Here is a 24,451-nt window from a genome sequence, read left to right as displayed (position 1 = left end):
TGCTCAGTTTGTACTAAAAGAAGGCTGTGCATGAGTAAAATTTAATTAGATAATTTGAAAAGTTACCTAAATTGGCTGTACATATCGCCCTAAAACTATTGGTATCAACATTGGCCATCGGTTTCTATGGATTCTAAACGATCGGTATGAACATTGGCCATGAAAGAAATGCATATTTGTCGATCTCTTTCTTGTACTTTGCTATCAAATGTACAGTAATTATAGGCCAACAACTCTTCAAGATCAAGGTGATGGTCTTGTTATTTAGTTAAATGAAATACTTTCTCGTTTATGGAGCTGTGAGTTGTTCAAATACAGAAAAATCAGCACAGGTGTATGTGTACAGGTTTGTGAGGCGGGCAGAGTTCCCCCGTGGTGGACCTTATCAGTGTCTGGAGAAAAGAGCACGCTGTTTTGAAGCAAAGAGCATAAGTTAAGTGCATCTCTAAGGGATTTGAACCCTGCAGGGAACCGTCTTCGTCTCACTCTTTTCTAGGATATAAACATAAAGCATGGTTCAGTGCCATTGTGGATGTCTGGGCTGAGGACGTCAGGAAAGTAGCAGTCCTCTCCAGAGCCCTGTTCAAAAATGTCCCAGTAGCATCCGAATGACTTTGCTTGCCGACTCTGCCAAGGAAAATACAGTTTATGAAATGGAAATTCTTAGACCATTCACGCACTGCCAGGAAGCATTCGAAAAAGTGCTGTGTCCAAGTGAGTCCATCCAGAGGTCTAGTGAAAGAGAGAACATGCTTTACCCTGGTCAAAGAAATACACTTCAGTTCAGAGTCATTTAGAGGGAGCCCTGCAGGTTTGATGCACAGGGCAGCTGGCTTGTCAAGCAAATCAGTTTTAGGCTCAAATATGTCCCAGTGCAGGCGTTAAATGTCTAGTGTTGCAGGTGTTTTTTCAGCTGAGGTTAAGTGGGAAAAGGCAGCAGTTCATTTGCTTACCTCTCTGCTTTCACCACTTTAGGCACAGACTCAAACGCTCTTGACTATACAGGAAAGTATTTGAATGGCTCAACACAGAATGGGGCCAACACAATGAGGTCATAACCATACACAGATTGACATAATGTTAACTGAGGCTGGGGTTATAAATATCCTCAGCGATTTCAAAGTTTTCTAGTACATATGTTTTTGTTTAGATAAATGGACATATATTTTTATTCTGAAGTCCACTTTGTGTTGCTTGTTGACAGACATATTTCACTTACTCTTAAAAGTACAAGTGTGTTAGTACTTTTGTATTAGTGTGTTAGTAAGCACTTGCAGGCTGGTTATCAGGCTGATATGCCACAGTGTGGAGTCCAGGGGCACAGAAAAGGGAAGTGAGCTTCCGCGGAGGGGGCAGTGGAACACAATACACAGGAAGTGCTCATATCACCTTTAGCATCATCGCTAACTTTGAATAGAGTGTATAGAGACTATTAATAACTTTTCTCATGCATAAACATGTGTTCCATTATTTGCTATTCCCTTGCTCTCCTCTGCTCGGGGTGTGAGGGGTCTGTTGGCATTCTTGCACCGTGTGCTTTGCGCTCGACCGAGTCTTGGCTCTGGTCCATATCCCCTCTGTACCCTCGCTGACTCCCACCCTCCTCTCCACTAAACACCCTTCCCCCTTCTCAACCTCTCCAGTCCCCCTCTGCTGCTTCCCAAGCTACTGCTCCTGCCAGCGCGTCCCTGGACAAGCCCCCACCGGCCCGTTGTGGCTGCTATCAGCGGCCTTAATCCTACCTCATGTATCTCCCATAATTCAGCCACCCCACACACCCCTCCACTATGGGCAGTTCTGCTGCTTTGTGGCAGCAGGTCCAGCCTCTGTGACACAGATGCACCAAGTAGCTCTGGGCGTTCGACATGGGAACAAAGCATTGGTGGGGCCCGTCTGTCACAGAGTGTGTGGTATTTGTGTGAGCACAGAACTGCAAGAGAATTCACAGAGTAAGACAACAAGAATCAGAACATGTACTATCGATGTGCGTTGTGTACTTTCAGTACTGTGCAGGTGTTCAGTACTTTACAGCATGTACCAAGGACATACTTGACCATGTCAGTTATTCTCTTGTATGGTTAACCAAGCTCCAGTTCACTCACTGTTTGCTTTAAACAATGTACAGTGGGGCATTTAAACTTAACCAGGATTGCCTCACTGAGATGGAATATAGGAACAGAGATATACAGATATATATGTGTCATTTATGGACTATTGACATACTTAAACCTGTATAATAACTGAAGAAATAGTGGATTCTAAATATATTTTTTATCCATAAGGCATGAGAATGATTTATTCATGTCAAAAATAGTACGTGGTGCTTTCTCAGAAGTCTGTTAACTGCCATGGTTGATCCCTGGGACTATTGCTATGAAACCTTATCTTTCCTCTCCATCTTCATCAGAGCGGAGGGTCGAGCCGTCATGACAGCGGCTGATAGTGGTCCAGAGGTCGCGCTCATGTGGGGGCTGTTTTAGGTCATAAAAAGCCAGCGCACAGGAGACATCAAAACCAAGCCTCAGCCCAAAGTTGCGTCGTGTAGAATTAGTTGTGGGGATTTTGGCGGAGACCGGAGGGCGGATGGGTGGGAAATGAGATGCCTCAACACTCCAGTGCTCTTCTCGCTGTGCGTCTCACTCCCCCACACACCTGGGATGGCCATTTCATTTCAGAGTGCAGCAAATGGAAAGGTGATCTTAATCTAGCCTGTTTCCCTCCAGCCCCCTCCTTCTCTTCCTCTTTCCCTCTCTGTTTCTCTACCTCTCTCCCTCTCCCCCTCTCTCCATCTCTCCATCTCCCACACACAGAGCCTCACTACTGATGGACAGCGCACTACTGGTTGTCCGCGCCCGCCGCCAGCACACCAAATTTAGCGATAGGAAACCCACTGTTTTATTACCTCTTCAGCTCAAACCTAATCTTTGGTGGTTGTTGTATCTGTGGGTCACAAACTGTAAATGGTACTTGCTGCTTTGCTTTTATATGGGAGCAGTACACAGTGTTTTGGACAGTAAGTATTTTGCCTTGACCTCCTCTGTGTGAACCTGCCTCCATCATTACTCAGTGTTAGGTCTTTTTCGCTGCTCGCGGGCCATCGCTGCCACAAGCGGAGCTATGCACTCACCATTGATTTCCTATGAATAGCCTGCTTGAGGCCAGTTCATTAGGAAGGTGTTCACAACCCACTGGATTAACTGGACTGTAAGTGTAAGGAGACTGTCGGTTTTCTCTAACATTTGAAACACTCATAAATATGAAATAGCAACAGTTTGAAATCTTATTAAAACAATCCCTCTAAAAGGACACCATTATGAGTGACTCTTATGACTTTTGTTGAAATAGTGGTCATCCTGCTGAAAAATAAAGCAGACTTTGTGCTTCTCATCTCTTCTCCTCTTCTCACACATGGCTTGAGGCTGGACTGAGGCTGCAGCTCCACCCGCCCGCCCAGCCGTTACTATGGCAACACTATCTGGGCCTACCAAGACCTAAAGCCGAAGGACATCCTGGACAACAATACAATAGCAGCACAGCTCTGGGTACCTGAGGGACTTAGACCTGAGAGGCCAGATCTGGGGAGGGGAACATACAGCCTCCTCTCCATACAGCGCTCACTGGCAGGAACAGGCTTTAGAACGTATACAGCAGAGCACCATATTGTTTCAATCTTATTTTATTGTTATTCTCGATGGGCTTTGTGATAAATCATTCTTGGGGTTTGGGAAGAGCTCCTAAAGTGAAGTGTTGAAAGTAAATATAGTAATTATCAAAGACTTTTTCTGCTTTGTTCTGAGTTTCAGAGTTTAGGCTTATGTTTGGACATATTTTACAGTATTGTTAACTAAACTAATAAATATTGAAGGCATCTAGAATTTGTCTGACACTACAGCCTTTATATTGTAATATCTAGCTACAACCCAGTAACTTTTGTCCACCGTGTTTCACTTTACACGTGATTACATATGTATTTCTCATCTTGTCAATAATAATGGTTAACTCAGGCAGCCCACAGAGGAGGTTAAGGAACACGTTGCATTGTTGTCATTGGCTCCATCCTCGCATCGCTCTTAAAGCCACAGAGCTGCCTTCACCATCACACAGCCCAGCGCTCCCAGGCAGGAAACCATGAATTAGTTTGTAAAGTTGCTGTGTTCTTGCTTGTGCTTACATTCAAGTAACCATTAACCACTGCTGCTGCCTAAAGAGGAAGCTAACTGCTCTGTATTATCCCAGTTAAGTGCCAGTACTGTATATGACCAAGACTATTTGTATTCCATTAAAGTCTTAAGTGTTATTAGCCCTGCGGCAGCCCTCTCCACAATTGGAAATCTTTATTATGCAAAACCAGAGAGGCTGATGGTGCGTTGTGACTTGTTTTTTACACAGTGCGTCCGTATCTTTTCTGCGTGCCAGTTCTAATGGACAAGTTTGCCTCGATTAAAAGTGTTTTTGTTGCGAACTGTGTGAATAGAAAATTGCACAATCACGCTAAACGCCTCCTCTTTGTGTGTGTCTTTGCAGGCCGCGTCGCAAACAGGATGTTAATGCTGGACGGAATGCCTGCAGTCCGAGTCAAATCCGAGCCCCTGGAATCGGAACAAGGGGTAAGAGGATCAGTTGTTTTCCAGACAATTCTCCCAGATTTTATTTTCTTTTTCAGCTTTTCCTCCTTCCCTTCTGGCAATGGGCAGATAATCACTCCCAGGCGTAGGAAAGTGAGCGAGAGAAAGAGTGAGGGGGCTAAGAGGAGTGGTCGGAGAGCATGGTAGTAAGTATAGCGAGAGGAAGGAGAAACACAGCTGGAGCAGGAATGCACAGGGGGAGAAGAGGGGAGCGGAGGGGAGGGGGGTGACCAAAGCCAGAAATGAGTCCACATTGGCTGAGGGGGATGCAGATGAAGTCACTGCTCCAGGGAGGAGGGTTACATGGGAAACTAAATCTTTTCTATCAGTCTGCCCTAGCTGTTTATGTCTGTGTGGTTCCCGGTATCCTCCTTTGCCCTTTTGTGCCTCTCAGTTCAAGTCCATTTGTTATTATGACATGGTTTTACATTTTTCCTAATTATGAACAAAAAGCGTAGGGCATCAGGCTAAAAAAAACTGGATTGGCACATACATTTCGTGACCTTTTACCTCATTTCGATGTCCAAAATTGCGGCGAACTCATCAAAAAAATCTAAAATAACTTTGAGTCACCGTGAAAATGCTTAGTTAAAAAAAACACGCTGGATTTTAAACTAATCTTTAATAGTCACCTAGTTTTGAAGTTTGACTATACGGCGATACGTTTCCAGTGCAAATACCCACACGAGTTTAATTTCAGATATTTCCTGACAACAAATACTCGATTTCTCTGCTTGCTGCTTGCTACATTTTTGGCCAAAGCAAGTGGAAAATGGCTCCGGTTGAAGTATATCCCCAACCCTGTAACTGAATACTCGGTGTGTTCATTGAGTCCCACATGTGTTGATAATAACCTCACCTCTCACAGGTTGAGCACGGCCCACATTGAAACTCCCTTTCACACATACCTCGAAATAAAGTGGTCTTGTTGGAGGAGCGGTTGCTAGGTTACAGCAGCTTTGTGCCACAGCTGTGTTTCCAGTAGATGCGGGCCACTTTATATTTGTAATCATGATAAATGAATGCTCAGTTTTGTCATTGATTTCCATTCATAATGCGTCAATAATTGCTTGCCCCCTATATATCACCGAGGGCACTCAGCGAGAGGAGATGAGATGTGTATTGAGAGGAGTATTAGTGGATGATGGATGAGAAAAATGCCATTTGCTGATAACACGTCAGCTTATCTCTGGAGTTCTTGTGGCGGATTGTGCGTTATTGCTTGTTGTTGATAAAGATGAAATATGACTTTACAAAGCACTGATAAAAGATGGCACGCGGTCACTTAAACTGTCAGCGCCCAGTTTTGTCTGTTCCGGAGCAATACACAATACAATACACTCAGAGGACAATACAGTGACCTCGTTTGTTTCTGTATCAGTTTCTTAATTAACTCTAAATAAAAATCAGCACAGTCTGGCTAAATATATTATACTGACTAAAGGGATGGGCGATATTGTCAAAAATCAAATTAAAATGTGAAGCAGTTCTTTTAAATCGCATCGTAAATATATTATAATTGTGATTTTATGGCAATACTTTAAAGATGTGTTACAACTGTGCCTGTAAATCTCATAGCTGAGGTCGAATTCAACAAAAATAAACTGTAACATTAACCACAAAACTGCAGAAATGGAAGAAACAGAACTTTTCACCCTTGTGTGAACGATTGCACTGAAAATCTCTTTAATTAGCTCTTTTTTCGTAGCATCATTTGTCGATACGCACAATTAGATTACCGAGCGTATCTATAAAACCGCATTTGCGATATTATCAATTCGGTTTTAACATAACGCCCGTCTCTAATTGCGTGGCGCCATAACTGATTCACTCATTTCACCTCCACCCGACGCGATAAACTGTTTTTTGTTTTGTTTTTTACGATGCTCCGTCCTGTCCGGCGTCAGACATTTTCGTGGTGACCCAATATTTGCGCTCATCTCCACATGTACAGCTGTGTCAGTCAGAAACAGGAAGTCAGCCTCGCAGCCCACATGCTTTGAACTGCACAGAGATCCAATCTGCCCTGACTGAGCCCTGCCTTTAGACTGCAGACAGACACTTTAGGCTGCTCAAGAAGAAATGTGGTCTTCATTTGGGTGGCGGGGGGCCAGGGGCTTGCTGGAAATGGACCGCCTTGTTAGACAGTTCACCCGCAAGGGGCTGGAAAATCTGCCCGGCTAACCAGTATCCCCTAATAAAGACAATGGCATGAGCACGGAGGCAGGCAGACCATATATTTTAGTGTATGTGTTGGAGACTTGTTTTTGTGTCTGTCAAAACGAAAGTGGGGGTGGGTGAAGTTTTTTCCGTTAGACGTTCGTGTTGACATGTTCTGGCTAATGCTCCAGATGTAAATGAGTTTCTGTTTTTCATTTTTCCTGTAACGCCATTATTTTGACCTTTCCACACAATTGTTATCATTTATTTTGAGAAGCCACAAGGGACGTGCAGTTTATAGTATGTGGTAGCAATTTGTTTCATTTCCCCTCGCAGTAGGATTAAGTCTGTCTGATCGTATTATGTGTCTGTTTTAAAGGGAATATGTAATGTAAATGTAACTTTTATAGGCGAATGTTATAACAGTGTTTCCTCATCGTTTGCTTACTCAGAGTTGTATTTCCATTGACTCATGCAGGTTTGAGTAATCCTGCGTTGTCCTGCATTCGAGGCTCGAGTGCTCAGACAATTTCTGCTTTCACCTACACCCCTTCTCCGCCCACCGCTCTGCAAACTCCAGGTCATACCAGTAGGGTTCATAAACGTTACGTAGGCATTTTCCAAATATAAAAACAGTGAATAAAATTTGCTGCTCGCTAGGGTCAAATGTCACTACGTGGGCAGGTCCTATCACGGGAAGTTTTATTTTTAATCAATATTGCGGTTTACGTTGAATTAATTGTAAATGTTGTAGTTTAAAAGAGCACAATTTTGTCTTTTTTAAAGGCAGTTAAGGAGGAGAGCGCCTCAGTAGATTCAAATACGCCTCATTTCGTCTGATCCATTTCAACCGTTAATACAGTAAGAAGGCGCTAGGAAGTGCTGTCATGAATATAGAACTTATTATTTTAACAGTCAAATTCACACCTTGTAATCTCACTTCACTCTATACTGGATAGCAGCCCATTTAGTTGTTATTTTGATTTTTAAGTTGAATAGACAAAAGCCTAAATGACATTTTAAACCTGTTCCGTAAACACATGTAAACTACACGCCCGTCGTCACCCGCGGCGTTCGGCTCCAGTCAAACGAAGCTCATCGAGGCTAACGTGAGGGTCATAGCAACCAAGGAGCCAATCTGGAGTGAAGCTGTTGAAGGTGACGCCCCTTTCCGCCCCTTAGCAACGCTGTCAATCGAACCTGTAACACCAGCAGGAGCGAGCACGGGGAAAGACGACGCCTGATTTGTCTGTTATTAATGTTCATATCTTGATTTACGGACACAATAGCGGAATAAAAACACAAGGATCACGTACAGCGAGTTAATACGAACATTTTAAGACCGATGATGAGACTCACTGCAGCAGTTACAAAGAGAAGGGCTAATCTAAAGTGAATTGGAGTCGATGGAGTTGGAAGCGCGCCCATGATCACTTCCCATTTGGAGCACAGCGGCGAGCAGGTTCACTACGTCCATTTATATACACACACAGTCTATGCTACACACTTGTATAATCTTGTATCGTCTTTGTCTCCGATTTCACTCATCAAAGGAAAAACTTGACTTCGCCGCTGCGCTTTAAGTATCCAAGCAGACACACACATACACAAAGAGCACTTACCAAGAAAGACAAGACGTTCAAAAACAGTAGGATCGGTCTCGGATGAGTTGAGGGTTGAAAGCCCGCGGGCCGTGTACAGCTGCAGGCGTGTGTGGAGTGTGACAATCACTTCTCAGACAGAACGCATCACTCCAAACATCATGTGCGCGAGGGCGGGGCTTTAGAGCCAGGGGCCAGGGTAGAAAACAGTCGGTCTGGTCAGTCTGAGCTGTGCAAGTGAGGATAAACTAATAAAACAAGAATGCACAGATAAGGCTGCTGTGGCGATGTGGAAAACATTTAGAAGTCCATTTAGAATAATAAAGTCAGTCTGATGATGTATTAAAGGGCCCATTTTACCCTGTTTTCTGATCTAATGTTATAATGTTGTTTCCTCATCACAAACAAACTGGAGTTATGTTTTTTTTTTTTTTTTTGTTTCATTCACACATGTTTAACACACAAACCCTGCATATTTAGGCTGGAGTTCTTCTCTCAAACTGAAAACACTCTGTTCCACCTTGTGATGTCATCATGTGGTAACACAGGAAGTGCTTCACTGTGTTTTTAAACTCCATACACTCCATACACTAGAATCATTTGGATCATTTCAGCCCTGGAATTGCAAATCTCTACTGAACTAAAGGTAAAAATTTAACATGAAAAGTACTACGTCATGACATCACAAGGTGGAACAGAGCATTTTGAGCGTTGGAGATGTACAGACTAATAATAAAGTGCTACTCAAACATGTGTGAATGAAACAAAACACAGCTCCAGGTCTGTTTTTGAGGAGGAACAGCATTATATCATGACTTAAATCTCACAAGAGTCAATTTTGTGTAATTTAGGACTTTTAAGTTGTTACTCCTGACAATTTGAGTTATACAATTTAGAAATATTAGTACTTCCACTCAACTTAAGTATAATTTTTGACATTTATGTGTATTTTTTGTTGAAGGTTTTGTTATATCAGGACTTTTTCCTTTCAAAATGCCCTGAGTGTTATCATTACATACTCATACTTTTCATTACTTCTTGTTATCTTTACTAAAACAGAGCAAAGCATCATGGTATATGTAGTCCTCTTACTTTTCAGGCTGAACTACTCCATCAACGACGAAGGATTCAACTCAGACCAGTGCGTGTTTGTCTGAGCAGCCTCACATCAGAGTAACAATCAGATCGCAACCGCGTGTTTCAAAACTTTTTATAGAACCACTTTTTTATAACTGTTTTGTAACGTAGTACAAGCTCATAATGAAGCCATTCAAGAGAACCAGTGAAAGAAACTATAGTTAGATGTGCTGGGTGGGATTAAAAAGCCCATAACGTGCTGTGAACCTTGCCCTGACACGACTAACCTCACAGTGAACCCTAACCACAGAGTCCAAGGGGTCACGAGAGGGCATGCTTTACTAGTTTGGGTATGTTTTCCAACCAAGAAGAAGGAGTGTATGCTCAAGAAAGATTTTTGCATTCAGGCTGAAGGTCATAACATTTCCTGTAGGCTGAGAAAATACAAGTATACAAGTCTGGAGTATAAATAGTGCGGGCTACTACATAAAAACAGACAGGCGCAAAAACTTGACTCAGAATAATTCAGTACAGATTTGGAGCAAGCGTTACATAAGGAGAAGAAATGTGACTCTTAAACAAACCTTAGTCTGAACACATACGGAGAAGACATTTTGTAGTGAGAAAAGTAAGAAAAATGTACCAGTGTTGTCAGATTTTGTCCAGAAAGCACATAGTTTTGATCCAGAGTCATAGTTTATGGAAATACAATGTTTATCTCCCGTGTAGTCTCTGTATTGTGTTTTTCCAAGTACACAGGTTCCTGAAAGTGCGCAGACAGATGGAGCGGTTATGTTACAGTCTACGCCGTGTTAAATGAAGGATGTGTCGAGGGATACTTGGAGCCACCAGTGTTGGCCCTTCACGCAGAGGCACGCAGAGAAGTGCAGGAAATTGAGCCCATATGATGTTTTTCCACTGTCACAAAAGAGATTTAAAAGAGATACAAGGACGGGGGCAGCAGCCATTTCTGTGGGAGTGATGGAAAACAAGAGAAGTACAGACAAGAGAGTAGTAGTCTAGTAGAGCAACCCACGCCACAGTGAAAGAAAGTGCCAGAGATGCTCCCACTTTGCTGTGCCTAAATATTGTTGGTGACGCCAGGCTTAGACAACGTGACTCTTAAAGCCCAGGAAGACGAACATGAGAGACACAAAAACAAACATGAAACAAGAAGCTGTTTTCATACATTTCACCATTCATTTTTTGTGCAAAAATGTAAAACTTTTCTCTCTCAAATAAAAACGTTAGTTATGTAACATACAATGATGTAATTCTATGATAATTAAATTAGGACTGTCTGTCTTGTTTTCACAGTCACCCAAAGTGCGGCCTTTTTCTGCCATGGATAGAATGCCTTTCTTCTTGAGCAGAGTGAAAGCTGAGCCTTCAGAGGATCTCCTGGCACACGAGCTACACTTCCACACTCAGACTGAACCGGTGGATCTGTCCATAAACAAGCCTCGTCCATCCTCTTCCACCTCCTCCTCCTCGCCCCTCAGGTCGGCCTTCTCTCCCTCATCTTCATCATCCTCCTCCTCCCCGTCAGTCATCACCTCTGCCTCCTCGGTGCTCTCCCCGGGCCCGCTGGTCGCTCCTGGGTCTGGCGTCAGAGGTCAGCCGTATTTGCACATCCTGCACTCTGTGCCGCCTCCTCCGTCCAGCCCTCTGAGCCTGCAGGGAGCGGGGAAGCTGGCCAGCCATGTTCACCGCATCCCAGTTGTGGTGCAGTCGCTCCCGCTCATGTACACCACTGCTGTTCGATCACCCTCCAGCCTCAACAACGCCATCATGCTACCTCTGCTCGATGAGGCCAAAAGCAAGGGCAAAGGTGAGAGCGGGCTGTGTGCACGCACTGCATATTAATACTGCCAGAGTTTCATTTTAAAATACAGAATATAATGAGCAGTTCATTATCACACATCGTTAATAGAAATTCTGCTAGTATATGTCATACATATAACAGAATGCTTTTGTTTGTTGAAAAATATTCTTCATCAAGCCAGACAGACAGGTATGTTCAAGTTAATACTGTACCGATATGCAATTTTAACACAACTTTAAACAAACACAGTGCACAGAGCCAAAATGCACCTGTCTTTAAATACCTGAGAAAACAGTACAGTATAAGTTTGGACTAAACTATTCTTTTCTGAGTACTCAAAACTCACCAGCTTGGACTAATCTGTTCTTTACTTTCCGTGGGTGTGGTTTTACTGCCAACCACTGGGAGTGACCCTACAGTAGGTGTCTGTGTCCAACTGTGTACTTGGAGCATGTGGTAAGAGAGGCTGCATCTCGTCCCACCCTGCTGCAAAGACTCAAGTACACATAGTTACTTCTCCATTCCTCACTGTGCTGCACTGTAAGTTTGACCAAACAAATACATGTGTAATTAGAACAGACTGTACGTTCAGACAGACACTTGGACAACATGGGCGGGGTGGTCCTGGGAGATGGGCGTTTTAAACCTCCGGCTCCCAAAGAGAGCACAGGAAAGGAGGACAGGAAAAACAAGACTTTCATAAGAGGGTGTGGATGGATAGCGAAGGCGTGTTGCACTTGCACAAACACATGAAAGATACAGCCCAATATCTGCTCTGCCCAGAACCGAAGGCACCCAGCACAAAGGAAGTCAAGTGGATGAATGTTAAACACTGGGTGTGGTGGACACAGTGACTTTTAATTAGATAGCAACCACAAGACAAACACGGCATCTAACAATTTATGCAAATGGTGACACCTAATGTAGTCTGTAACCTCCTACAAATCCAAACAGACTTGTTTTAATATTATTTTACAACACATGATCAGTCTGTTTTTCAGTTCAGTCAATTTCTCCAGTGATTCATCTTTGTCAATACATCCTTTGTCAACAGTTGAGTTTGGCAGTGGTTCACACATTTTTTTTCAGCAAAGAATACACAATGGGCAATCTATGACATTTTTACACCAGTTGTTATCAACATAATACAGTTCCAATTACCGTATCCGTTATCAAAGTGAAGAAAGAAACAAATACTTCACCATTGTGTAGGCTGTACGTACCCAGACTCCCTCCGATTAAGCACTGAGAAGTGAAGCAGCTTAAATTAAAACGCTACCTGCTTATTTGCAACACATGCTTTGTACTGGAACCAACTCAAATCCTGAAATTTTGGTGATGTTGTGTGGACTTCTTAGTAGACAAAAACTAAATTTCAAATCTCTCAAAGGTACCGGTATGTTTTGAAACTAAATTATAACAAAAAAAAAATGTCAATTTAGCAAAAGCTCTCAAAGATTGAATTTACCTTGTATGACACCATAAACCCTGTGCAGTGATGCGCGCGTTCACAGTGAGGCTTTCATTATCGCTACAAAAACCCACTTGAACACACACATACTTGGCCGAACATGCACACGGGCGCACTCAGGTTGGGCACCCTGCTTTTCACCGCTGTCTCCCTGTCTCCGCCAGCAGCAGGTTGCTATGGAAACAGGGCTTGACTGGAAACAACAGGAGAGAGAAAGAAAGAAATCCGGTGCTCTGCCCACCTCTTCAGCACTCCTCCTTTGTGTCCCTCTCTCAAAATACCCCCTCCGACACACGATGCATTTCTGACTAATTACAGGTTTCTGAAGGGTAGGCGAGCCAGTGACCACTCTGCACTTCTTCGACTACATCAACAGTTAGAAGCCTTTTAAAGCCACCTCCGGCAGCATCACTTCTGCATGCCCCTTGTAATAGCGCAGTGTCGGCTTCTATACCAGCAGCCCCTTATTATGGCCCATTATGAGCACAATTTCAGCTGAAAGGCCAGTGGAGGACGATGTCATGCCAGGTATACCGTAGCTTTGAAACTCCGGAAGATGCTTTGGCGTACTTACTTTAAAATCAAGACAAAAACACGTACTTTTACAGCTTTATATCGCCGTTTCTTTTGGTGAAATAAAACGTACTTTGGCAATTTGAACAAAGACTATTGGAGACACGTGTAGACGCAATATTTAGATAGAAACAGGGAGAAAAGAGTTGCGTTACTGTTACTATCAGTAAAAGTAAAAAAAAAAAGTCCCTGTGGTCCGCTTCACCACCGCTAAACAAATTTTTCATTACAATATAAGTCTTTGTTCATGCTTTATTATGATTAATCAAGGAATAAATATTATAAACTGTTACCAAAGTATGTTAATGAATAATAAAAAAATAATAATGTAATGCAGCTTTTATGGTGGAGGGTCCTCTACCTGCTTATTTCCATGTAGATGTTATTGCTTCACCTGGAATGTCCCACGCAATGACGCTAAACATATTTATCTAGCATTTATTCATTCAAAATTCAATAATTCCTTCTGTAAATAGGGAAGCCTCTCCACAGATCTGAGTCGTAATGTAGCTTAGTGCTGTAACCTGCCTGTCCCTCTTGTGATAAATAGGTTTAAGCTATTCTGTGGGACATTCTAGACAAAGCAATAATAATTCTTTGGAGACAAGGAAGTGGCAGAACCTGCACTAAAAATGTTACGCAGTGCACCTGTAATTAAGAAATACAGGTGAACAAGCACGTTAATAGAACGCTACAAAAATGAATACAACTAATTGTAATTAAATATGATATAACCCGCAAACCCATAGAATAAATTCAATAGATACACATAGATACACATAGATACACATAGAAACACATAGATACACATAGATACACATAGATACCCATAGATAAAAACATAGACATAGATAGACATAGATACACATAGAAACACATAGATACACATAGATACCCCTAAATACACATAGATACCCCTAAATACACATAGATACCCCTAACTACACATAGATACCCCTAGATACACATAGATAACCCTAGATACAAATAGATACACATAGATACCCATAGATAAACATAGATAGACATAGATAGACATAGAAACACATAGATACACATAGATACCCCTAAATACACATAGACACACATAGATACCCCTAAATACCCATAGATACACATAGATACACATATATACACATATATACCCATAGATATTTCAAACATTATTTCAATACGATTCCTATAGAGAATAAAAATGTCCCTGTCAGTTGCGCAAAGACAGTAAAATGTACAAACACCCTGCCGTTATCAGAGGGGCTGAGCCTGATAAGAATACAGTCTGTGTAGATGTGGGCCTGACTTATTTGCATTCCCCTGTCTGACTATGACTGCTGGCTACTGTGTCACGCTCCGCTGCCCCGTCTGTAAATGAAGATTTAGTTTAGATTGACAGCTCCTGACTGAAAATCTGTGCACTGAGGCTGTGTCATGTACAGCGCTAGCAACTATGAGCGAATACACAGCTACACAGGCTAAAGAGAGAGTATTTGGTATTTGTTCAAACAGTGATACATAAAAGCTAAGGCAGACATTCATACCTAATAATAGTAATAATAATAATAATAGTGATAATGATAAGGCATTTAATGTATATGGTGTTTTTTAAAGCTCAGAAACACTTAAAGGGCCCGTATTACACTGTTTTCATATCTATGTAATAATGTTTCCTCATCACAAACAGACCTGGAGTTGTGTTTTGTTTCATTCACGCATGTTTAACACACAAACCCTGCGTATTCCGTTCCACCTTGTGATGTCACGTGGTACTACAGGAAGTGCTCCACAGTGTTTTTAAACTCCATACACCTTCGCTAGAATAATTTGGATAATTTCAGCCGTGGAATTGCCAAACTCGACTCAACTGAACGTAAAAAAAAAGTAGCTGTTGATGACATCACAAGGTGGAACAGATCATTTTGAGCTTTGGAGATGTTACAGACTAATGATAAAGTGTTACTCAAACATGTGTGAATGAAAACAAAACAGAACTCCAGGTCTGTTTTTGAGGACGTACCATTATTATAACATGTTTTAAAGCTCATATGAATCCATTGTGTGTAATATAGCACCTTTAACATTGCATTATTCATAAGCTTGTCACGATAACACGTTTTGAAATTCAACTGTTACGACCCAAAGGAATCAAACATCTTCATGAAAAGACACAGGCAAACAAGGATAAGGGTTCAAACAGGTGTTTATTTTTATATCGTTTTGGTTTTGTCAAAAGTGGAAGACCTTTACTAAACCCCGTGCCCAGCCAAAAAAACAAAGTAACAAAGAAAAGGGACCATGGTGAGCCGGCCAACGTAAATAAGGACGGTGCGCTGGACGGACCGACCCTAAACAGAGCCGTAGAAGCTGTCAGCGCTGAAGTAAATATACACGATAATACTGAAGCAAATGTGTGCCACTGACACGAAAAACCAAGAGACGCTTTAAACCACAAAAACTTCTACATCTACAATATTGTTAAAAAATCAAAACACTTTACTGTCACTTTAGTCTTGCCTAAAGACACAACGGCAACACGGACAAGAGCCACTGCTGTCCGTGGAACTATAATCAAATGTGGAAGGTGAACTCAAGATGGCGTCGTAGTGTTTTAAATTGTCTGTACGCATTGCCACGTGGACCCAAAAATAATTGTCCTTTCCTCAATACGAGCTCGCGACTTCCACCATGTGACCAGTTCTGACCAATCAGAGCGATAATAGCCGCTAGAGGAGGTAGTATGGGCTCAAAAGCGGGGCTAAATCTTACAGAGCTAACTTTTAGTCGCTTTGAGGATTAAATTTTTTTTTAAATCCTGACAAAATTCAACGTTTGTGAAACCTGTAGATGCCTTGTCACCCGAGAACAGGCAGTTTCAATTCACAAAAAATGCATTGTGCTCTATGGGACCGAAGCTGCAATACCTGGAGCGCCCACTAAGTTAATCTCACCCCGGGACAGAACGGGAACGTCCGTATCCAGTTCTTATTATAGATCCGTGCTGCTGCCTCCCTGCGACCCCAGGTATTCCCATAGGTCTCCCATCTGGACTACGAACCAGGCCCAACCTCGCTTAGCTTCAGAGATCAGACGAGGCGTTTGAAAGGCGGTTGTAATATCTGTTGTGCACGTTTCTTTCCAGGACACTCGGATCTCAATGGTCTGTCGCCACGGCACATCAAGAGTGACAGTGAAGACGACGACCTGCCAAACGTGACCTTGGACAGTGTTAATGAGACGGGCTCCACTGCTCTGTCTATAGCCCGCGCAGTGCAAGAGTGAGTTTTCCTCTTTATCTGGTTTACACTATATACAGTGGGCGGGACAACGGTTAGCACTATTTCCTCACAGCCATACGGTCCTAGGTTCAACTCCCAGGTGGCATGGGGACTTTCTGTGTGGAGTTTGCATGTTCTGTCTGTGTAGGTTTCCTCTCCATCCCTAAAAACGTACAGGAGGGAAATACCATTATGTTAAAAAAAAAAGCAGTATATGCATTCACTTTTATCTTATTTCTTTCCTTCTAAAATTACTTTACGTGTTACATTTTGTGGTAAATGTTTTATAGTGCGCGCTGTAAACTAAAACAATATTTAGGGACTGTGTTAGGCTAAATTAAATCCCATTGCAACTCACTTAAGACTCCCCATTTATTATCCAAATATTCCTTAGACTTGCTATTAAGGACACAACTTTATTCCCGCTATAAAAGAACCGGGGGCAACCTAATGCTCGTGAAAATGAGAACCTATTACATAGAAAAATAACGAGCCAAAACAATAAGAAATCTTGGAAAGAATGTAAAATGTGCCAAGGGGGGAAACACTTATATAATGTTGTACTTTTGGTAAGGCACTTTGGGTAGATGTAGGTTTATGAAGAGATGCACATCATTTTGGGTGTTTCTGTGCGCGCTACAAGACAATGCTTCATCTCTGTCGCATATTGAAGACCTTCCTGTCCAGTGAATGACAGCTTACAATACTTTTTTACATTCTTTGTAGTTGTATATTAGTTGTACAGAACAGCTATTAGTCCCACATACAGAGGATTTATTATTATACGTGCTATTGTGGTGGGATCTTTTAAACGCAGAATAGTAGGCTGTGTGGTATAAACTGTTGTTTTGGAGACAAATGCACGCTATTCAAAGTGTGGCTTCATTGCGGGTTATTAAAAGGGACAGCTGTACCCCAGAGTGCCACACGTGGGCGCCGGGTGGTCAGAGGAGAACAGAGGTTGGCAGAGCCCAACCTTTCAGTGCCCAGGCCTTCACTATGGAGATAAATCACCAGGCAGTCTGAGCGCAGAGCAATGCCAGGGCCTGCCCACTCTGTCTCACTGTGCAAAGTGCAGACTGTGCTTTGTGGAAATTCTAGTCGGCTTTGTGCATGAAAAAGTAGAGGCGCTTTTCAGAAATCCTATGCGTTTGTGCGTACTGTAAGCATACGGAGTGGTTTAAGAAGGAGGTCAGCCTTTGTTCACAACAGTGTAGACTAAAATTTTTGTGTAGCGTAAAATTATTTCAGCTTCAACATTTTGAGGACTTTTTTGACCATTCAGAAAAGAGAATATTTCGTTTTGAATATTTTATCACTACAGCAACAGTCCTGATTTATCATCTCTCTGAACCAGGAATATAAAACAGGAAATAGGAATAGGAAAGTATTTTTACACTACAACAAGATATGACGAGTAGGAAAAACACAAACACAAGCATGAACGATAAATCCATATGGATGTTTATGTTTGTGAATGTACAAAATATGTCCCAACCAACCCATGAAATACCAAACGCACGTTAGCCCCGTGTTACATATCGTCCCAACTTTTTCTCAAGTGGTGGGCGTGTACTGTGCGCACGCTGTAGTCTTGTTTTATAGCTTTCATTTAAAGGGGGATGCTTTTATGTAATTGGGTGGTGAGGGAGTGGACGACATCGGGGCGGAGGACGGGGAGTGCCCGCAGCCTCTATTCCAGGTATTCACGTATAAATAAAGAAGGGAGCAGGAGAGATAGGAGGGAAGGGGTTTGTGTCATGCGCTTCTTCTTGGGCAGCCTCTTCCATATTCATGCGTTTCCCTGGGGACCGCTGCATGGGCTTTTGTGGAAGAGCATGAGTGAAAACCACAGAGAATGAGCACAGAGGAGAAGATGTGTGTTTGCGCGTGCGTTTGTGTGCGTGCGTGTGCGTAGTTCGGGGGCAGAGGCTGCTGTTGGTAGACAAGTCTGGCTCTTCCCCAAAGACCATAGGCGATCGGAGAGCAGAGGAGGTGAGGGAGGAGAGGTGAGGTGAGGCGAAGAGAAAGGGAATCAAGACAGGTACAGGATTGCCCATAGGCTCTCTGTCCAATAAGATACACACACAAACAAAACACAACACCGCTGTCAGGTTTGGATGTGAAGTGACATTCAGTTTGTCTCTTAAGATCTCCCTGCCATTGCATGTTATAAAGCTGGTGGACGGTTAATTGTTTGAACACAATATCTCATAATCGTCGCCATAAACAATTAAAAAAGTACACATCTTGTATTAAAATGAGGCAATTATGAGTCAGTGCGTTTATGTGGAGAGGAGGTTACTTCAAATACAGTATGCTAAACACAGACTGTATATATAAATGGACATAGCTAATCTGCTAGCCGCTCTGTTCCAAATAGGAAGTGATCATGTGCGCGCTTCCGGCTCCATCGACTCTGGCTTCAATTTACTTTACATTGAAAATCTGTCGCTCCTCTCTCCATAACTGCTGCTGTCAGGCTAGTAATTTTGGTCTTAAAATGTTCATATTAACCTGCTCTACATGATCCTGGTGTTTTTATTTTTGCTATTTTGTCCCTAAATCAAGATATAAACATTAATAACAGACAAATCAGGCGCCTTCTTCCCCGAGGTTGCTCCCGCTAGCATAAGGAATAGGTTTGATTGACAGCGTTGCTAAGCGTCTGCCCCCTGCTGAGTTAGGGGAGTTACTTTCAACAGCCTTGCTCCAGATTGGCTCTTTTGTTGCTATGATACTCGTGGTCAGGATTCCCAATATGGAACTCGACTCCAGATTCGTCCCTATATTTGCTCTAGCCTCATTTAGCTCCATTTGACTGGAGCCGAACGCTGTGGGTGACGTCACACTCACTTATTTCACTTCTTTATACAGTCTATGGATGGGACAATACACAATTATATGGTTTATTGTGATAAAAAGAGCCAACAATAATCTTTCATGGGACATTTTATATAATCATGAGACTCACCAGTAAAGAAAATGGCCATTATATCTCCAGAATGTGCAGAAAAAACTACTTCTCCCTGATGATCTGTTCTAGATCACTGTTGTTTTCACTTATAACAAAGCACATTAATATAACAGTTGTTTAAATATGGAAACTGTTCATATTAAAACTATAAATGTTCATATCCAGAAGATTTTAAAACTGTCAGCAACTTTAAAGATCGTATATTACGCAAAAAGGACTCTTGTGAGCGTTGAGCCATGTTAGAACGTTATTACCTCTTCAAAAACACACCTGTTGAGTTCCATTCACTCAAAATACTCTGTTCCACCTTGTGATGTCATGAAGTGGTAGTTTTCAAGTCAACAGCTCCTTTTACATTTTGTTCAGTAGAGATTGACAATTCCAGAGCTGAAATTATCCAAATGATTCTAGTGAAGTTGTATGCAGCTTAAAAACACAGTGGAGCACTTCCTGTATCACCACATGATGACATCACAAGGTGGAACAGAGCGTTTTCTGTTTCTAAATATTCAGGATTCTGCATCTTAGTGCCATTTCACTGTAACAAGCAAAGGGGTTTCATGTTCGCGTTGTTATTGTAGAAAGATGGCTGGGATATTTGTAAACCCTGAATGTCTGACTCAGAGTTGGAATTTTTGCATGTAAGCACGGAGAAGTGGGGGAGATAGGGGGTAGGTGAAAACAGAAATTTCCTGAGCACTCAAGCAGGAGTCATGCAGGACAATACAGGATTGATTGATTGAAGATACAGGACGATACACAAACATGCATGAATCAATCAAATACAAGTGTGTAAGAAGGCCCGTCACGATAACACATTATGAAATATTGGGATAAACGATGATACTGAAAGTTTACGCCACCGTTACAAAGCAAAATAATCCCCGTGAGCTCATTTTTAAACAGACTGTATCATTAAAAGGCCTGAGCTGGAACAAATACTTAAAGAATGAGCCAATAATTAACCATATAACTTATTTATTCAACCCTCTGCAGCTCAAATCTTGCCATTTAATATAGAAAATAGGAAGTGATCATGGGCGCGCTTCCAGCTCCATCGACTCACTTTACATTGGAAAACTGTGGTCCGTCCTGACTGGAGCTGAACGATGTGGGTGACGTCACACTCACTTAGTCCAGTTCTTTACACAGTCTGTGGGTAAAACATGGTTAAAAGCGTATAAAAGCTGATTTTATACGACACGTCCCCTTTAATAGCCCAAATATTTGTCCTCGGCTGAGACACTTTGGACTTGAAGATTTGGGGATTTGTGATGTTTTTCTTAGCCTAGTCGCATTAATGTCAACTAGTCTGACCTGTGACACATTCGAGGCCGGTCGGAGAGCGAGGAGGAGAGGTAAAAGTGAGAAATCCAATAGGCCTAAAGGTAGGACGTGCTCTTCCATTGATCTGCGTCTGTGTCGTGTCTCGGGTCTGCGCTCAAACAGACGGGGAATTGTGTGATGCTGCCGTGACTCCGGGTTCAAGGAAGCAAGAGTTAGCCTGCAGCGGCTTTACAAGAGGAACAAAGGCATATGGAGCTGTGATACTACACATATGAACGTATAACAAGTCTGTGATGACGACGAGACGTGATGTGAGAGGTGGAGATGCTGTGTAAAAGTGAAACGGGAAAAAGGAACGGAAGGAGGGAAGGAAACGGTGAAGGATTATTATTTTGCATTTTTAGACTCTGATTTAAGTTTGCCGTGAATTTAGCAAAAACATAAAAAGAATTAACCATAAAATAAAACATAAAGTCACTGCCATAGACTGTATATATAAATGGGCATAGCTAACCTGCTAGCCGTTCGACTCTGGCTTCAATTCACTTTACATAAAAAAAACTGTCGCCCCTCTTTCTTTATCTTCCGCTGTCAGACTCGGCATTTTTTTATCTTAAAATGTTCGTATTAACCCGCTCTACATGATCTTGGTGTTTTTATTTCGCTATTGTGTCCGTAACTCAAGATATGAACATTAATAAGAGTCAAATCAGCCCCCGCTCTCCTTAGCAACAGGTTTGATTGACAGCGTTGCTAAGGGGCGTTACCTTCGACAGCTTCGTGCCAAATCGGCTGCCATGATACTCACTTAATCCACTTATTTATACAGTCTGTGGTCACTGTCCCACCTCCGCCACAAACCTTTATTAGCATTTTACCGATTTCAAATATCACTCAAGTAAAATGTGTTATTTTCGTTGTTTTCAAAGCTCTTATAACCGTCGTAAATGATATTCCGCTCACGTAGCGTCTCCACTCCGTATGTAAACATCCTCTTCATCTGAGCGTGACGTTTGCACTGTAAATCCCTGCTTGTTTTCTTCACTTCCCCAGACACGCTCTAGGAATGTCTCAATTTCAAACGTTAGCGTCGCGATTATTGCGGGAATAAACATCATCATTTTTACGTTTATTTAAGATTATTGACGTCGTAACCGAACAGCGGGGAAATTCGGTTTAATAGATGGTAAACGGTAAACGGTAACATTTTTGATAAAGCACGTTACGTCGGGGAACTGCTCACACGTTCACGCACGCATTAAGTGTCTTGCTCGTGGACACAACAACAGCAACAGACAAACTATGAAACCTTTTGAATAATAAAGTTAAAAGTAGCCAAAGCGGCCAGATAAACAAGCACTGGCAGGTTTACTTTTTCAATTCAGATTACTTATTTATGCTTCTGAAATTCTCATGCTTAACCAAATAATCCTGACACACACACACACACACACACACACACACACACTACTACTATGACGCCACTTCACCCGGACAGATTAGCCCAATGAACTCGCCGCGTTCCTTTAGCATTATGAAAGCCCGTCTTAGGTTAAATATTCGGCTTTTGACATCACGTTACACACTGTGGGACTTGTGTGTACGAACGGAGAGAAACACACACGCACACACCCCCCCCACACACACACACGCACACACACGCACACAAAGACAGAGAGAGAGAGAGAAAAGACTTAGAGGGGAGTTTGAGTTCAAGTCATATCTAACCCATGTGCTCATTTCCTGCAGAGGCTCATATTGGCACGTGTCCAAAAGCAACAGGTGATTTGTTCAGATTTGTGCGAGCGACTCTTGATGTTTTTGTTTAGATTGTGGCTGTTTACCGACGCTTTGACGAATCACGATACTTCGAAAAGACAGAGAAAGATCGGAAACTGGTCCACGGGAGGCGGTACATTTGGAAAACCTGACAATCCCGTGTTTAAAAAGTCGTGTTTTTTTTTTTTACTACGGTCTTGCTTAACGGTATTTGACATGGGATAATTGATTACGAGTTTTGTTTCTCAGCTCTGGTCAGAAGTGTATTATCGCCTGTCATAGCGTTACATTGTGTGGTGTTGAGAAGTCTCCACCCTTTAACAAACAGAGCTCTTATTGTTCTTTTAGCAGTCATGAGTTTATTTCTGTTTGAGACGCGGAGATGTTCAGCGCTAGCACCCATGAACAACTACTCAACAGGCTCAAGAGGTCGTATTTGGTATTTGCTCAAACAATTATTAAAGAAAAGCTGAAGTAAAATTATAAATCCACTCTTAAAGGGCCCATATTACGCTGTTTCCTCATCACAAACAGACCTGGAGTTGTGTTTTTTTTGTTTCACTCACTCATTTTTAACACACAAACCCTGCATATTTACGCTAAGTTCTTCTCTCAAACAGAAAACACTCTGTTCCACCTTGTGATGTCATCATGTTGTAATACAGGAAGTGCGCTACTTTGTTTTTAAACTCCATACACCTTCACATTTAGAACGATTTGGATCATTTCAGCCGATCTCTACTGAACTAAAGGTAAAAAGTCGCAGTTAACTTCAAAACTACCACTTCGTGACATCATGAAGTGGGACAGAGCATTTTAAGATATGGAGATGTCGACAGATTATTACTCAAATGTGCGTGCATGAAACAAAACACAACTCCAGAGATGTTTTTTGAGGAGGTAACCACATTATAACATTACTAAGAGTCCATGTTGCGTAATTTTGGACCTTTAAGCCAATATTTGCTTAACAACATTCATGAATTTACATTTTTCTCGTGTAGAATTTCAACAACGTGAAATGTACACGCTTTATTTTGGATTGACATACTGTTTGCAGCATAAAAGAACACAGATATCTTAAGTGAATCAATGTTTAATAAAGACATAATGTGGTTTTTGGGGTGTATTTTCCTATTAATCCATAAGTAGATCAAATATTGCACATCTCAAAACCTCATTGTAAACATTAACGAAACTGATTAACATTCGCAAGACTTTAGACATTCTTCACACCTGCGTTCGTCTCATGTTGTTAGCTTTCTGAATGTCTTCGTCGAGAGCAAAGCTACACAAATAAATCCAGTGCAGATCTGACAGTAGGTGACGAACGACACTATTAACCGCAATATTGACAATACAAAGCAGAGGAAATGTCATGCCAAATGTATTGATGACACAGATGTCAGTAATCATTCACATAATCTATCAGCATTAGGAAATAAAACAGTCTGAGGTATTGATTAGTGAGAGTGGAGACAGTACAACACCAACAGGGGACTCATGTCTGGCCTTTGTGGTGGTGGGGTTGTGTTGCACTGCCACCTGCTGGACAGAACATGCCATTACAGTTTTAGTTTTTGATTAGAATTAGATTAGATTTGCATGTATAACTTAAAAAAAACACTGCAAACAGATAGAAAACATAAAAATTAGTGTGCAGGAGAGCAAGAGAAGACCATCACAAACCCCTAAAAACACGTCGACTTGTTACAATACTTCAAATATTAAACTTTTGCATGAATCAACGTTTGTTTTAATTGTCTTTTCACAGAATCCGGTGTGAAAATTGTTCTTTTTTTGT

General features: G+C 41.9%; 1 protein-coding gene across 3 annotated transcripts in view; it reads left to right on the top strand.

The window, feature by feature from the left end:
• The window catches only part of klf12b (Kruppel-like factor 12b), a 41,286-nt gene that overhangs the window by 10,454 nt on the left and 6,381 nt on the right, over positions 1–24,451 (top strand). For all 3 annotated transcript variants that reach the window (XR_008649188.1, XM_033986665.2, XM_033986664.2), the window contains 3 exons: positions 4,525–4,607; positions 10,781–11,294; positions 16,469–16,604. Coding sequence is in view for 2 of the 3 variants with exons in the window: in XM_033986665.2 (XP_033842556.1) it covers positions 4,542–4,607; positions 10,781–11,294; positions 16,469–16,604 (716 nt within the window). In the remaining variant the exon portion in view is untranslated. The remainder of the gene's footprint in view (positions 1–4,524; positions 4,608–10,780; positions 11,295–16,468; positions 16,605–24,451) is intronic.

Source organism: Periophthalmus magnuspinnatus, chromosome 21 (assembly GCF_009829125.3).
Source record: "Periophthalmus magnuspinnatus isolate fPerMag1 chromosome 21, fPerMag1.2.pri, whole genome shotgun sequence".
Lineage (NCBI taxonomy): Eukaryota > Metazoa > Chordata > Actinopteri > Gobiiformes > Gobiidae > Periophthalmus > Periophthalmus magnuspinnatus.
This window is presented reverse-complemented; position numbering and strand designations above follow the sequence as displayed.